The sequence below is a fragment of the Eptatretus burgeri genome, chromosome 11, assembly GCF_056783735.1.
Source record: "Eptatretus burgeri isolate ZD-2024b chromosome 11, Ebu_testis_v1, whole genome shotgun sequence".
Classification (NCBI taxonomy): domain Eukaryota; kingdom Metazoa; phylum Chordata; class Myxini; order Myxiniformes; family Myxinidae; genus Eptatretus; species Eptatretus burgeri.
In genome coordinates this window covers 23,499,385-23,516,827 of record NC_140971.1, presented here as the reverse complement: position 1 = coordinate 23,516,827, position 17,443 = coordinate 23,499,385, and the positions used below count along the sequence as shown (strand labels likewise).

The 17,443-nt window shown below is 43.1% G+C and overlaps 1 protein-coding gene across 5 annotated transcripts in view; it reads left to right on the top strand.

The window, feature by feature from the left end:
- Positions 1 to 17,443, top strand: part of LOC147016666 (receptor-type tyrosine-protein phosphatase S-like) — a 643,261-nt gene that overhangs the window by 351,280 nt on the left and 274,538 nt on the right. For all 5 annotated transcript variants that reach the window (XM_085845560.1, XM_085845558.1, XM_085845559.1 and 2 more), the window contains 3 exons: positions 12,645 to 12,914; positions 13,117 to 13,451; positions 13,808 to 14,087. In XM_085845560.1, the coding sequence (XP_085701686.1) occupies positions 12,645 to 12,914; positions 13,117 to 13,451; positions 13,808 to 14,087 (885 nt within the window). The remainder of the gene's footprint in view (positions 1 to 12,644; positions 12,915 to 13,116; positions 13,452 to 13,807; positions 14,088 to 17,443) is intronic.

Genomic DNA, 17,443 nt, shown 5'->3' with positions numbered 1-17,443 from the left:
AGGGCATGCAAATACCTTTAAAATTACACCAAAACCAGCTCTCTAGGTGTTATACTTTTAGAGATATGGCCATTTGAATTCGTGACATCGTGCTAATTAGTCCAAAGTTCGTTAGTCTGTATCTCACTAATTAAGAGGCTGTTAGCAAAAATATTTGAGTTCTTGCCTTTTTTCATGGGTCCCAATTGGTTCCCAAAGTTTTACAAAAATCTGAGAGATGACGGCAGATTCTTTGATGATTTGACATGGAATGACCCTAACCCATGATTATTTGAGCTCATTGACCACAATCCGTAAACCTTGCCTCAATATTGAAGATTCGGCACGATAGAGCAAATCAACAGATGGGAAACCCACAAACGGAAAGGCCCTCACATACTTCAATTTTAATAAAATAATGATTTTAATGATCGTTTTTTTTTTAATCTTAAAGTTTCGCACAACTGAAGCAGTCTTGCATACCAATCAATCTTATACAGTATAATATAACAACATTGAGTAGCAATTTAGGAGATGGTGGCTTTATTGATCACCATCAAATGCAGTGTAAATAAGCATGGTACATAGTGATTATCCATCCATCCATTGGGACCATATTCTGTGTAGAGCATTGGTGTTGCCGAAGCAGCCTCCTTGGCTATTGGGCACAATCCTGGACGGGTCGTCACTCCGACACAGTATACCAGCATGCTGGCACTCATTTTGCTGACCTCGGAAGGATGACCGGCCGAGTTAACCCCACCTGGTATTAATTCAACAGCTGATCGGGATTTGAACTCAGGACCCTAGGTTCCCAAGCTCACCACCCTAATCAATAAGCCAACACCAGGCATATAGTTATTATGGTAGCCTCTTATTCACCCCGATGCACATGCCATGCCCTGTAATGCTGCATATCAAAACATTGCTTGGCTCTTGGAAGTATTATTAAGGCGATTTGTGTTCTCCAGTCTTCACGTACTGGTATATAATTCAATTTAAATGGAGGTTTAAAGGTGTATTGATAAATTTAATTCTGCGTTTTACCACCATTTTCCCCAGTGTATACAGTATTACATCACCCTATCTAACATATTACATTAGTTCTTCATACCTGTTTGTATCCTTGATGGCATCCTTAAATCCAGTAAGTTTCCTGTTCAGAATGATTTTCAATTTTGTTTAACCGTCGGGCAGACGACAGAGTAAACACATTATCTCACTCCTCTCTGCACACGTGCAGTCAGGTCGAATTCTGATCCAATGTTCGGTAAAACGACAGACTTGTCTTCATATTCATGTTCCGATTCATGTGCAAAATATAACATTCAATTTAAATAATTGAATGTGAAATATTGTCCCACACTGGTTTTTTTTTCTTCCCTCTCCTGCTCCCCTTGTTGTGTACATTCTGTGTGTTAGCTCTCATACGAACCTCGACATTGTATACAAAAATAAATAAATACATAGATAAAAGCTGTTCCTCGATCATAAACTGATAAGACAACTAAAATTCCTGATCATAAACAGGATCATAAACTGATAAGACATCTTATAAGACAAAAAAGATAAGATAAGACATCTTATCTATTATAGATAAGACATCTATAAGATAAGATAAGACTGACAAGACGGACGGACAGACATGAACCAATTGCTTAACCCCGCTCTTCACTTCACGTGCCTGGGATACCAGGTATTTTTCGCCGATTTTGTTGCCTTCGCAAAGAAGATGATATCTCGCACAAAAGGAAAATGAAACTTGAAAATCCATTGACGCGTGCCCATATTCTTTCAGCTTTATTTAAAGGACCTGTATTTTCCCGCATCAAAGTGGAATTTTATTTTTATGGACAAGACTTTTGGCAGTTAATAATGCATTTTGCACTGTTATAAAGTTAATAATGCATTTTGCACTGTTATAAAGTTAATAATGCATTTTGCACTGTTATAAATGGCTTTATTGTCACAGATTGAATTAGTGGGGCGGATATGTAACATTTTTGGTGGAGTTGTGCACTTCTATTCTGGAAAGAAGCATGAAACTTTGCCCTGGGGGGTTTTGGGTATGCTGATTTCAAAAATTGCGGGAACCACGATGTCACTCCAGCGGTTCTCGCCATAAATTAAGAAATTCAAAATGGCCACCGCAAAACACATTTTTGCCCCTAAAACGGTTCTAAGTAGCCCGATTGCCTTGATCTTGATGTCTATACCTATGTTTTTGAGGCCAAGGAATCCAATAAAACACATGAGAAGACTCATTACCTGCATCTTCATGCTGAAAATTTTAAAATATTGCTGTTATAACACTAATTTTCAGAGAAACGTATCATAGTGATTTGCACCTAACCTTAATTCCTTAAATAATTGTGTTCATGCCACTAGAGCAGAAACCTGGTAAGGCTTGAATTTAGCAGTGTGGTGAATGCAGTCAGGTCGGCAGAGGACATCGACAAAACACAATACCAGAAATTTGTTGCGGAGCATTTGAATGCGAATATCACTGGATTCAATGACACCATTCATAAGAACAATCTACCCTTGTTAAATTCCAATTCGGGAAAGAAACCTGTGAAATCCTCTTCTAAAATCTCCAACCTACACAATGATGCACATCTCTTCTCAAGGATGTATATATCATGCCAGGCTAGAGACAGAGATATGGATGCTTTCTTCAGGCATGAAAATCATGCCTGGCCTCCATCATTGGCAGCGAATCGCATCATGCACCAATCAAGCAAATCAGACTTGATGGAATGTTTGGAATCATTGGTACCTCAAGCAGAATCTGTTCCAAAAGTGGATGTAAAAATTGTTGATGGCGCTGCCCTTGTGCACATACTCGATCCGAAGAAGTCAAAGGCTTCTGTCAAAACTTTCAAGGACTACTCACAACTGGTGTTCCTGCCATATTTGGAATGCATGCTCCAGGATGTTGTTCGTTTGGATGTAGTCTGGGATGTATCCAAGGAGGACAGCCGCAAGGCAAAGACACGACAGAACCGTGGATCTGGAAACAATCTCAGAGTTGCCAACACCACAAACATGCCTATCAACTGGAAGAATTTCCTGCGTTGCGATTCGAACAAAGAGAGTCTGTTCAAACTCCTAGCCAGTGCAATACAGGAGTTTCAACCCCCCGAACGGAAGCTAGTCATCTCTAGACATGGCGAAAAAGTTGTTTCATCACCCATATCCAATATCTCGGACTTGTCGTGCATTCATGAGGAAGCGGACACACGGCTCCTGTTTCATGCTTTCAATTCATTCAATCACGGATTCACCAAGCTGATGATACATGCTACGGATACCGATGTGGTGGTTATTGCAATTGCTGTGGCAAGTGTCTTAAAGGAGTGTGAAAAATGGGTGGCATTTGTTCATGGGCCTAAAGTACGGTATATCCCCCGTCACCTGATTTCAGCTGAATTAGGTGATGATGCATCTTGGGGTCTTCTGTTTATGCATGCAATATCAGGATGTGATACTGTTTCTGCCTTCTTTGGAATTGGAAAGAAAACAGCTTGGGCAGTATGGCAAAGTATGCCTCAGCTTACACCTACTTTCGTTGGTTTATCTCGTGCTCCAGCTCAGATATCCCAAGATGATATGGACCAAATAGAAAGATATGTTGTTCTCTTGTATCAGCGAACATCTGCACTTTGCCATGTGAATGAAGCCAGGAAGCAGTTGTTCACTAACAACCGTAAGATGGAAAACATTCCTCCAACATTACATGCCCTAGAACAGCATGTGAAAAGGGCTGTTTATCAGGCAGGGCATAATCTGGGGACAGTCACTTGCAGGAAAGCCCAATGTTCCATCACCAGATATATGGGGCTGGGAGAGAGTGAAAGATGATTCCTCATGGACTCCATGCTGGTCTGCTCTGCCAGAGGCAGCCAAAGGTTGTCAAGAACTGTTGAAATGCGGATGCAAAAAGGAATGCACTCAAAGATGCACTTGTGTCAAAGCAAATCTGCCATGTACACAGTTGTGCTTCTGCTCGGGACATTGTAACAGAGAGTAAGAAGTAAATCTTGGCCATGTTAACACAACACTACAGTGACATAGTGACTGATATGTTAGAGTAATTCGACAACATTTTAAATGGACACATATGCTGCACCCTAAGCACATGGTTTTCCTAGTTTTTCCATCATATAGTTCCTGCAGTATTGAGAAATACATATTCTAAAGGAACTACATGTGTTGTACCTGATCATTCCATGGCTGAATAGTACAGAGTTAAGCCTGGCTACTCGAGCAATAGTAAACCCCTGGTGGTAATTCTTGGAACTTGTTCATGTCATTTTGTTGTGTAGCATAGGTGTCCCTTTAACAGAACGAATGACACACAATTGGATCCTTTAAACTCATAAAAGTTGTATTCGTGCCAAGATGGCAATCGGTGCACTCACTTTTGATGTTCACTGTTGTAGGAAATTGCGCTATGGGCGTTTTAAAAAATTTTTTTACAATAAAGATATATGTTAAGAGTCTTCACATGTGCTTTATTGGATTCCTTGACCTCAAAAACATAGGTATAGACATCAATATCAAGGCAATCGGGCTACTAAGAGCCGTTTAATGGGAAAAAATGTGTTTTGCGGCGGACATTTTGAATTTCTTAATTTTTGGCGGGAACCGCTGGATGAACATCGTGGTTCCCGCAATTTTTGAAATCGGCATACCCAAAACCCCCCCCCCAGGGCAAAGTTTAATGCTTCTTTCCAGAAGTGCACACTGATTTCACATATCCGCCCCACTAAATATGTAACTTCTGAAATAAATTTGTAACTTTTGTTTGTTTTCCTCATTTCCCCCCCCCCCCCTGTTTTATAACAAAATATATAAAAGTACTGTGTGTATGCGTGTCTCCCTCTCCCTCTCCCTCTCCCTCTCCCTCTCATTGCCCACTCCAGAAATCTGTGAAAACTTTTAACATAGCCATTTTGATGGTGGTCCTTGTCCGAGCCTGTAAAAATCTTTCTCATCTGTTGCAGTGCACCCTGGCTGTTGGCTCGATTTACATAAGCCTTGTTTCAGATGTTGTGCCTTTGGAAAGAGCGAGGACATTACACCTTAAACAGCTGCATAAGACATTCTATCCTGCTTTGGCTCTCAATTGTGATTTGTGTGGATGTCTTTGTCTCTGAATAGCTAACAATACCAATATCTTTGCAATATGTTTTTCATTATGCTGGTACGTGTTTGCCTAATTTTCGGGAGTGTATATGTGTACCTGTTGGTAACAAGGAGAGGAACTAGGGCTCAGGCGTTAGCAGGTTGGTGCTGAGCTTTCACTGTTGGGTTGTAATGCAATGGAGCATTGATGAGCCAAACTACCATTCTGAAATACAATTAAGGCACACGACCTTCTTGGGCCTGGCAAATTAAGTAGGTCAATCAATCTGCTTGCATTTGGAATAATAAATAGATGATTCCAGGCACCAAGAGTATTGCCACATGTACAGACTATTGTGTTGCAGCATGAAGCAATGGAAATTTAGAGTCAGGGAACTGAATTGATGGGAACTCACCTTCTATGCTGCAAGCACTCTGCACTCGTGAAGATGGACTGGTGATTTAGGAAGCGATGTTGATGTAAATCTGATAATTATTGCAATCTTTATATATTATGTTGGATAGAGTTACCAGGGATTCCCCACACCAGACATGTGAAGGTGCAAACCAATGCTGATGTTTTTTTTTTTTAAATGAGATTAAAAATAACCCAATATACCCATGTTCGGATGAACGGGATTGAATCGCACCAAGTGTAATTCAAACACATAAAAACACATTTATTAACAGGAAATAAGTTTAAAAAAATGGCTGAACTCAAAATAAGTAAATAAATAAACTGCAAAGACAAAGCGCTTAATATGATTCCCTTCCCTCGGACTTTTGCCTAATCATATATAACTAAACGTTATCATTCTTGAGTAGACAGACAACGCAGCTGGAGGGAACGAAAGAGATTATGATGGGGTGGGGTGGATGGGTAAGGCCTTCACTAAGCTAAATGTGCCATGGGATAGTTTTGGTCTGACATTCAGGCTGCCATTTCCCTTCACGCAATGGGCCCGAGGTGATCGCTCGGGCATGGTTGCAAGAAGCACGACCCGGGAGGTTTAGAATTCAGCCAATGTCGCTCCCTTTGTGGACCACTGTGCAGTCATCCTCTGGGCACATCCCGCAGCTGTATCGTGTCCCATGCTGAATCTCTTGCTGAATGACTGTTTGGCCACTTTGGGCAACTTACTCAAAATGACCCCGGATGACATCTCTCCTCTCCCTCATTGGCCTGCGAGGTCCAAGTTTGAATCTCATTGGACACTTGTTCCAAATGACATGGCATACATCTCTGTCTTGCTTTCCAAGACTATTGGTTCTGCTAAATTCCATCACCAATCAAAGTTCATTGGATGTGGTGCGAACTGGGTAATCAATTGCTGAGTGACAAAAGAGGGTTTTGAATTGAGAGGGATGAAGGATAGGGCAGAGGGGACACTTTATCCACGATCGACTCTGACCATTCCTATTCACATGAATAAAAGAAACATCAAACTAAACACATTAGATTTAAGGAAATAACTAACAGCTCCATAATTCATTCCTCCCCATATGCTCTGGGTCATTTTCTTCACAATATATTTTATTTTAATTACACCTAATTCGAATTTGACCATCACTCCACTTATTGAAGACTTGGTCATAAACACTATTTCTTCAGAATTTCTTCCATCATTTACATGGGGATTAAATTGTACAATGTTTTTCTCTTTCTAAATTTAGCTTGACAGTCGAGAGAATAGAAAGGATAGAGGGTAGAAAGTTAATGTACTGATAATCAAAAAATATTTTGACAAAATCTGAGCGCATCGAAAAGTGAGGAACAGAAGATAGAATGCAACACACTTACTCACACCGACGCACTCCTACCAACAGCAAGACACAGTGGGGAGAACATCTGTAAAGCAAAAAGTAAAGGAATGAACAAACAGGAAATGGAGATAAATTCTTACGTACAAGTTTCATTCGTCCTTCTCAATCTTAAAGAATCTAGAACAGGGTTTCTTAACCTTTTTTTGTATTGTTTCCCCCTTTAAAATTGCCGAATAATGATATTTCCCCCCACCACATGATCAACACCAAATTAATAAAAAAAAACAAAAATTTATTTTAAACATTATTCCAATCAATATTTTAATGAAAATTTTCATTAAAATATTGAAACACAATTTATTGCATAACATTAACAGTCTTATATTATTTTAACATTAGCATTCCTAAAATCTGTCGTGTTGACTGTCGTAGTACGATATTTTCTTTTATAGTGTTTCCAAGTAAGCACGTTAATTTTCAGTGAATTTTTGTTCCGCTAATTTTTCATCGCTTGGGAAGCGTATTCGGACGACGTATTCAACGCAATAAAGAGTTTGAAAATTGTTCAACCTAAAAAATAATTTCCCCCCTTAAATCCGAAAATTTCCCCCCAGGGGGAAATTCCCCCCAGGTTAAGAATTACTGATCTAGAAGCTCCATGTAGTTACTCGTGGTGTATGCTTACACATTGTAAGCCATAACGAACCGTGCTCCATTGTCTCGGTCGCTCACCTGCATTTGTTTTTTTAATTTATTCTTTTAATTTGTTTATTTTAATTTATTTATATTTTCATTTACAGATGCTTTCTGATGGTTCTGTGATTTTTTTCCGGGTGTGTCGGCTTTGGTGTCCGTCGGCACACAAAATTACCTTGCTTTCCCATTGTCTCGGGTTGTTTGTCTGCATTCGTTTCTTTTCTTTTCATTTATTTATTTTCATTTATTTATATTTTCATTTGCAGATGCTTTCAGATGGTTCCGTGATTTTTTCCCTGGTGTGTCGGCATCGATGTCTGTCAGTACGTTGAATTACCATGCTTCCCCATTGTCTCGGGTCACTCACCTGCATTTATTTTTGGTTCACGAGTCAGTAAGTGACCACTATATTCATTATGGGTGAGTGTCTGTCTGTCTGTCTGTCCCAAGCATAGCTCCGTGGGTTTTGATCCGATCCTGATAAAATTTGGGTGGGAGATTTATATCATGATCTAGTTGTGTTTACCTGAGAATGGGTGTGGTGCGCCCATTATGGGTGGAGCCACGCCCAAAAAACGTGTTTTTAGGGGGTAGCCAATTTCAAGTTACATCTTCTCCTCGGGGGTTTGTCGAATCTGGCAGGGGTTTCAGTATTTGGTTAGCCCAATGGCACCTGCATAGCCCCACAGAGCTCGATTTTTCATTTTTGTCCCAAGGTCAAGGTCACAAGGTCACGAACTTAGAAAATGTCAAAAAATTCAATAAATTGGACATCAAGCTCCTCGGGTTTTCAACTGTTTCGAATGAAAGTTGGTGTGCAAGTAGTGCTCTTCGAGTACGACAACTTTCATCATTTACGTTTTTCCCGATTCCCACCAGTTTGCCCGTGGCGTCCCCTCGAAGGTAAAAAAATAAAAAAATAAAAAAAAGGCGAACCGTGTACATTGCTCCTGAACCATCGCCGTCTCCAGACTTGTTTTCATTTATTTTTTCCTTTATTTATGTTTTCATTTTTGGACACTTTTCAATGGCTCTGTGATTTTACCCGGTGTATCGGCTTCGATGTCCTTCAGCATGCAAAATTTCAGCTTTTATGTTACCCCGAAGGCCCCGAACATTAATATCAGTGAGTCAGTGAGTGGTTCGAATGAGCTTTATATATTCGATAGATGAGAGCAGTCGGAAAGCGAAAACACTGCAAAGGTATGGATGAGCAAGGGAATAAAAGAAGGCAGGCAGGTATATTATGATGATTGCACCTCACTACCACCTTTCAGGAGGGCAGGGAAAATGGTGTAGGATTAGAAAAATGGAGTCGGTTGAGGACCCGCAGGGAGTGATAAGAATCAAGTGGAAGAAATTTGGGAGCTACGGACAAAACAGACAACATAAGTATCTGTGATTGTATGCACCAAGGACCTTACTCAAGAGGAAAACTAAAACCACAATCATTACCGAATTATTTACACATGCAGTTTATGGACCGCTGTTCCATTGAGGGTAAAGAGGAATGGGTTGACAACAAAAGGGGTCAGTGGGTGGGCACAAACTTTTTGGCCCCTCAATGCAACATGTCCATATGTGGAGTTGGCAGAGATAGGATGTCATTTCTTTATTTCAGCAATGTAGTTCACTGCCTTTTGTCATCGATACCAACATGCCAGACTTCTACCAAGTAGCACGTTTCTGCTTTTTTGCTGACACAGTTGATGGATTTTAATTGGTTGAACTTTTTTTTTAAATCTATACCTGTATCTATGTACTTTTATTGAAGTATTGCTTCTAGCATTAGCATGAGCCTTTCTTCCTTCAGACTGGATATCCAACTCAGTCCTTATGTCCCATCGTTAAACACGTGTCATTCTGCTGTGTCTGGGTAACGTGGGTCTTAGAAGAAGCACCTCCATATGACTTAGGTGAACACACCAACATTACAGGCTACAGATGAGGGCAGGAAGTTGGAATTTACAAATGGTGCCGGCACACAATGGCTTACTCTTGTGAAAGATATTGTGGGATATTTATTGTTCACCAGCAAATGGGATGCCTAACTTAACGTCCCACCGAGGAACGGTGCACCGATTTATGCAACATCCTTCCGATGAACCACCAGTGTAGCAGCAGTTCATAGTAGGCTTGGGAGCCAAATCCACAAGACCAGACACTCGTCATTGCTACCCCTGCACTATCCTCCCAGCATATGAAAAAAAAACAATTTATTTATTGCCAAGACCCTGACACTCACATAAGTTGCATCGATGCATTATAAATGTATATTGCTGGATTATGTCTTCAAATTATTGGAGCCTTTGTACAATCACAGGATGAAATCTGCATATTATTGTGGCCCGAGTTGTAAGATAAGGCATAGGAAGCAATCCCCTAATGAGGTAGAATTGTTTGTGGCTCATAGCACATTCCACCGCATCCACATTTAAAAGGCAAACACTCTGTGTTTTTGTTTTGCATTTTGTCCCCTTACCTTTTATCGGTGGATGTTGTGACACAGAAGGCTTGGCGACGTTGTAGTGCATCATTGGTAAAGACTTGTATCAGTCACTCTCCGCCCTCACAAAAGGAAAATTGCACCTCCCTTTAAAATGGATTTGCTGCTCAGTGAATCATTCAAAGAAAATGCATAAAATTTCTGTGAGTGGGAATGGGTATTCTGTACTAAGGCTGTTAAGAGGAGTTATATTTTGAATGCCCATTTTTACTACTGCTACTGCTACTACTACTACTACTACTACTACTACTACTACTACTACTACTACTACTACTACTACCACCACTACTCGTTAAACAACCATTTTCTCTTATATTATGGGGTTGGTCAACTGATGGCCCCTCTCGACTTAGTCCTGTCAAAAGCATTCTCCTCCATTAACCCCAACAACTGCATGTCTCCACTCATCGCATAGTTCCAGGTCTTTTTCGGTCTACCTCCTGGTCTTTTCCCCTTAACTACTAAACTCGTGACTTTCTTGACAGACTCCTCTTCTCTCTTTTTTTCCACATGCCCAAACCATCTTCGTCTTCTCTTTCTCAACTGTTCCTCAGTACTATTAGCTTTGAGCCTCTTTCTTCTGTCCACACTACTGTTTATCCTTTGGGGTTACCCCACACATCCATCTCATCATCCTTAGTTCTGTTCTCTCTGTTCTTCCTTGTCTTCTACCCTCATTTCCAAGTTTCACTACCATATATCGACGAGTCTAATACAGGCTAAATATATACATATACTCTACTTTTTGCTTTGCTGAAGATATTTGTGTGTGTGTTGATTCTCTCTCCACTTATTCCATGCTCCCTTTGTCCTCGTTCTCACAGCTATCCCATATCCTCTTAACCTTTCCCATTTTAACTTTGAACCCCATACCCACTACCCCCAAGTTCTCTGCATCTTGATTTCCACCCATGAACGTTTTATATCTGAAACTGAAAGCCAACATACCCCAACTTCCCTTTACTCTACTGCATTTCCGATGACGCAACCTTTTTCAAGATGCACACTGAATATAAATTGATCTTACTCATTTACCACAAGTCGCATAGGGTCATTTACCACTCTCCTTCCTTTCTCCTGCTTCACCAATAACCATCAGTTTCGTCTCGTATAGTTTCACCCTCAATCCCTTACACTCCATTGCTTACTTCCAAATATGAAAAATCACCTTTTGTTCTCATTCTGATTTTGCTGGAAAGACAAAGACTTTAAATATGTTGCGTGATGCTTCTTTGCTTGATGTTTAGCATTTCAAAGGTTAAGAGCACTGACAATCCCCATAGGGTGGCATCCGCGGGGAGGAGAAATTCCTGATTAGGAAATGCTCCACTGGCTGCGGTGAGAAAAGCGGCGCCATTTTTGGAACATCGTTAGTACGTAAAATACCCAGGAAGTTACACCATTCCCTCAAGCTCAGTGGCTATGTTTGTCTTGTCTTACAGTCTTGTGTTGTATCACATATGTTTGTCAATATACGTGTGTGTGTGTGTGTGTGTGTGTGTGTGTGTGTGTGTGTGTGTGTGTGTGTGTGTGTGTGTGTGTGTGTGTGTGTGTGTGTGTGTGTGTGTGTGTGTGTGTGTGTGTGTGTGTGTGTGTGTGTGTGTGTGTGTGGCAGCTCCATGATGACCTTTCGAGCATACAAAGAAAAAGACTAAGTCATCTGCAGATAATAATTCCCATGGGAGTCCCATCCTCACCTCTTTCCTAAGCTCTTCTGTAACTAGTGCAAAAATCAAGGGGCTCATCACTGATCGATGATGTAAACTTACTTTCACTTCCAATGACTCTGTACATCCTCCACCAGTTCATACTGATGTTCTTTGCATCTTAAACATTGACATAACTACCCTCATCAAATCATCGGTTATCCCTGTCTACTAAGTGCCCATTCCACAACTACCCTTGGTACCCTATCGCATGCCTTCTCAAGATTTACAAACACATGGTATAACTACTTCTTCTTTGTTCAGTACTTCTTTTAAATCTTCCTCACCATAAAGATTCCATCTGTCGTCGACCTTCCACTTGTTTCTCATCTTGGTTCCACAAATTGGTTCTCATCGATATTGACAACTCCTCTAAATCTGTTCTCAGTAACATCAAATATCACTCCTGTGTATGATGAAGGAAGTAGTGGGTCACCTTTCTTCTTAAACAAAGTAAAGGTTTACAATAATACCGTCCATCCTTTCTCTTCCAACAAAATATTCCGAGAGCATCCTTTCTATCCTTCATCATCTGCCTACCTATCTTGAATATCTTGTTTCTTAAAACTCTCATTATTCACACTCTTCGCCTTTTTACAATAATTCCTTTAATCAGTGAATTACTTCTTTGTTTGCTCATGTAACAATGTTTTTAATTCACAATGAAAGCTTTTGGAATTATGGTGGTCAGAGCTCTGGAACCTATTCTTGATGCAGTTCGTGATTCTATCTCTATTGGTGTGGTCTTACATTTTATAATGAACTGCACTCCAGTCGTCTTTGTTTCTCACTCTTGTTTTTTTTATCCCATATTTTACCTTGACCCACATGATCACTCCCACAATCCAACTTGAACCCAAAAGTGCGCCACGTTCCTCCGTGGTTTTCGGTGCCCCCTGCGGGTGTCGAGGTTATTCCAGGGGGAAGCGTGAATGTGACGTGTGTTGCTGTGGGATCGCCAATGCCCTATGTCAAATGGGTCCTCGGGGCTGAGGACTTTTCACCTGAGGCTGACATGCCAGTGGGGAAAAGTGTCCTCGAGCTTCACGATGTCTCCGAGTCTGCCAACTATACATGTGTGGCTATGTCTGCACTTGGTGTTGTGGAAGCCACGGCGCAAGTCACCGTCAAAGGTGAGAGATCGCAGAGCCTTTGGGTAAGTGGACGTTTGTCATTTATAACTTTCATGTTCTTCATTATCTAAATGTTTGTGGTTCACCTTCTTCAGCTTATGCATGCTCACAAGTCCTCCGACTCACATTTGTACTCACGATTTTTGTTGCGTTAATACTATTGGATACTTGTTCTTCATCTTTCTTTTCTTGACTCCTCCAGCTCTACCACACCCTCCTTCAAAGCCAACTGTATCGGAAACTACAGCAACAAGTATCACACTGACTTGGGACTCTGGTAACGTCGAACCTGTGGCCTACTACGTGTTGCTGTACCGCTCTCACTTTCCCAATGTCGATGGCCGTCCCAGTGAGCGTCCATACCATGAGATAGATGGCATCACAACCACGCGCTACACTGTGGGAGGTTTGTCACCATATTCAGAGTATGAGATTCGTGTTGCTGCAGTCAACAATGTGGGCCGCGGAATGATCAGCGATGCTGCGGTGACACGTACAGGCGAGCAAGCCCCCTCGTCGCCACCAAGGAATGTCCGGGTATGAGCAACAGGAGGGTTCGGGAGTGGCAAAAATCAGGGAGCTGAGTAGCTGTGCAATTTTTGAGTTGTATGTTATTTGGGTGTTTAATAGAGTTTATCATTGAAAAAAAATATGAACAGCTCCAAACTGTGATTTATGTTTTCTATTATCTGACAGTTTTGGAGAAATCGCGCATTCAGTGGACAATTTAAGCAAAGAACTGTGGCTTTAAAGTTCAAATGACACTTGCTGCCCATTTAGTACAAACAAAGTCTGTACGCCATTATTATAGATAAGCCGGAATCCTTCAATCTAACTTTGCTTTCAAAATATTCTCTGTTTGCTCTGCTTTCTTGCTGTATTTTTTTTTTCAGGCCAGGATGTTGAGTTCAACCACAATGCTTATCCGCTGGGACCCACCGCAAGAACCCAATGGGAGAATTCGCAGCTATCACATGCACTATGGTGTTGCATCCAGCCAAGGCAGGGGGTCATTGCCAATCACCTGGCAGCACCACTCTGTCCAGGACAGCCTTGTTGCCACGTTGACAGGCCTGACACCCAGTTTGGAGTATGCTATTCGTGTACAGGCTGCAACTGCCGTTGGAGGGGGACCGTTGTCAAAGGAACAGTTCATCCATGCAGACCTTGGAGGTGAGTAATGTTATGATGGAATCTTACGATAATGGAACAAACATGGATGTCAACGAAACTCCAAAATTGACATGCGGTTGAAACAGCAACACCACCTTTGGTGGTAGCTGGTATTACAAATAAATTTCTCATGATATGGAGTATGATACGGTGAGATTAAGAAAGTTTCTTTCAAAAATCGCAAAAATTATAACGTGCATTTCCATGACTGTGCCACAGCATATTGCCCAACGAAGGTGCCCTGAGAATGGTAATCTCACCTGGAGGGTGGGAGTGCCCGCTAGTTTTTACAATTGGGAGGATGGGAGACTGGAGTTGTGATCCTGATCGAAGTTACTTCATGCTTGCTTTTTATTAACTTTTAACTTAAAATCCAGAAAGTGCTTCCTGAAATTCCATGACAAAATTCCGACAAGGAAGCGAAGGTACATTGAGACAAAATAATTTTAACAAAAGTGAAACAACATTTGCTCCATAATAATCACCATGCCTCCAGGTTGGTGGCCTCTGTTTTATTACCACCTCTCCTCCGGTATAGCTCCCTCTACTCTGTCAGCTCTCAGACCCTCCCCAGAAACCCGAGGACATACAAGCTCCTCCAGTAATCCTCACCTGGTTAAACTTCCAAAATCTCCACTGACTGCACACCTCAACTCCTTTGTTTCTCATTTCTCCCGTCTATGCATCCGCCTTCTAGCGGCTGTTCTTTCCTCCTCTTCCCGCCAAGGCTTCAAGAAGGCAATGCACCACTACCTCGGGTCATCCCCCATTCATACGCATAATCTTTATGACCCCCATTGACCCTTCCCAACCCAACCCTCTTTGTTGTCAGTTTTGGTTTCCTCCCCTCCTCTCTCCTCATTACCTCCGCCATCTGCGATGGATGTGGTGGCACGTGCCTGTACTCCAGATACTCAGAGGCTTGGATTGGAGGATTGCTTTAGGATGGAAGGTCTGCACTATGCCATGCTAGATGGTACGAAGCAGGCCAGCTGAAATGGTGGCACCCAACCCAAATTGTCAGGTCAGGCCAGATCCGATCTGTGACTTGTTACAGGTATCATGTAAAACCTGTACTAACCTGTACAAATCTGTTCATGGTCAAGTGTTGGTGACTAAATTGGCTCCACCCCACCGGGTCCTCCGGGTGAGGATGGTGTATGGATGGATACCCAGCAGGACTAAAAACAAAACTTGTCGAGGGGTGGAGGAGCTCCTTGTGAGCCAATCGCCATCCATATCTGGTGCCCAACTGTGTCTGCAGATATTCTCTTACAGTGGTTACCTTTCCGAGGAGGATGGTGGCAGGAATTACATTCCGGCCACCAGAAAAAACACTTCTTCACTCCACAAAAACACACTCAGTGGTGTGTGGTGTGTGGTGCTGAGATGTCGTCCACCAGACAGTGGTCTCCTTCGGTTAACCTCAGGTGGTCCCTTTGGGTGGGTGCCTGTAATGTCCGATCCCTAAGAGGTGGGGTTCAGCCAGGAATCTGCCTGGGGGATGGCCAGACGGACTCCGCTGGAGTACCAGTGAAAAGTTGATGCAGAAATGTGCTGTGGCACATGCTCCCCATGTATGTATGTGTGTATGTATGTATGTATGTATGTATTGTTGTGGATTTCCGCCCACCGGCGTGCGGATGACTGCTTCTAGCCAATGGCGGCCGCTCTCGCCCACCGAATGGACAATGTTGTCGCAGCCTTCCGGATCAAACGCCGGAATCCCGCTACGGGTGTGTTTTGAGCACACCACAGCCGAGTCAACACTCTACCCGCGCTACAGGGTCAATCGCCGAATTGTCGATATACCTAATTAATCGTGCGGGCAGACAACCAAGAGACTGTACCTCAACGGGGCCCGCTTGAAACGAGCCGCTTAAGCAGCTCGCTTTGTTTTGGGATAACCGAGCAGGATATTATCGCGAGGCCCCGTTGGACCTGATTCTATTATATCGATTATTTAAAAACCAACAAAATTCCGAACGCAGAATGGCAGCTCAATTCAGGGAATTAAAGGAAGGACGCAACGAATGGGTTAACATTCACACAAGCACATTTATTTGCACACACAACACATATGCAGTCATGTATGCAATCAGGCGAGGCAAACAAAAGCAATGCAATGTACAAGCACGTAATGAATGGGGGTAGGGACAAGACATGAGCAAGAAAAACAACTACGACCGTTCTATTAATTACGTACACTTATACAGTTCTACTTACGGACATGGCGCCACAACGTTCATTCAAAAGAAACAAGGAAAAACCCCAGGAAAGACGAGGGGTAGACTGGACCTCTTGGGTCTTTATTTCACGGAGCTGTGACGACCGCAGAAGCTCCGAGATGCCGGGCTGGTTACCTTTACCTTCGTGGTGCCTCGCTGGGGCGACCCGCGACGTCCCGTCCTCATGACAGCTGGTGTGATCGCGGTTCGGCCGTGGCCTCATCTCTCAAGGCCTGGTAATTCGGGCCCAGCCAGCAACGCCTCAGAGGAACGAACGGGTCTTTTGCTCTCTTTGAGTTGATGCTCTCTTTAAGAGCCCATCCGTCCCTCAGCGCCGCTCGGACTGTCCCGAAGCCCGATCACCTCGGACCGTTCGAAGCTGGCTGGTGACCTCTCTCCGGCTCTCCCCACGTCCCGCACACGAACGCGCAGTTCTGCGCAGCACGGCAGGCTTGACCGCGCTCTCAGCTCCCGTCTCCTCGGTGTACCCAGACCTCCACTGCCCTCCACTGGACTCGAACCTTGCTCTTCACACCACTCCAAACCCCAACTGACTGAACTGCTTGGCGCCCTGCGCGCTGTTTTATAGGGCCCCGTGAGGCGAGGTCTGATCTCCGCTCTCCCACCTCTGACCCCCACTGGCTCCGCCCCCCTCGATCTCCTGATCCGAATTTCGAGGCGTAGCTCGGAGCGAGCAGACGTGGTTGAAATCACCATCGCTGGCGCCCACAAAGGAGAGCGGACGTTGTGGAGATCACCGGCCCTGCACAATGAGGAAACCCCCGCGTCTGTCTGCAGCGATCTCGCCGTGGCTGGCACAAAGATGGCGGCGTTTGCGGTGTTGAAGGTGAAGCGATGTTGCTCGCTGTTGGTTATTGGTTGAGATGTGGTTTAGGAGATGGTGGCTGTGGTTGGCGTTGTGAAGAAAGTGGTTGTGGTTGGCGTTGTAGAGAAGGTGGTTGTTGTGGTTTGAAATGCAGTTGGCATTGTGGAGAAGGTGGTTGTGGTCAGCGTTGTAGAGAAGGTGGTTGTGGTGGAGCGGTTGATGAGAGCAATGTTGGTGGTGGAGGTGGTTGTTGTGAAGCGGTTGATGAGAGCTATGTTGGTGGTGGAGGTGGTTGTTGTGAA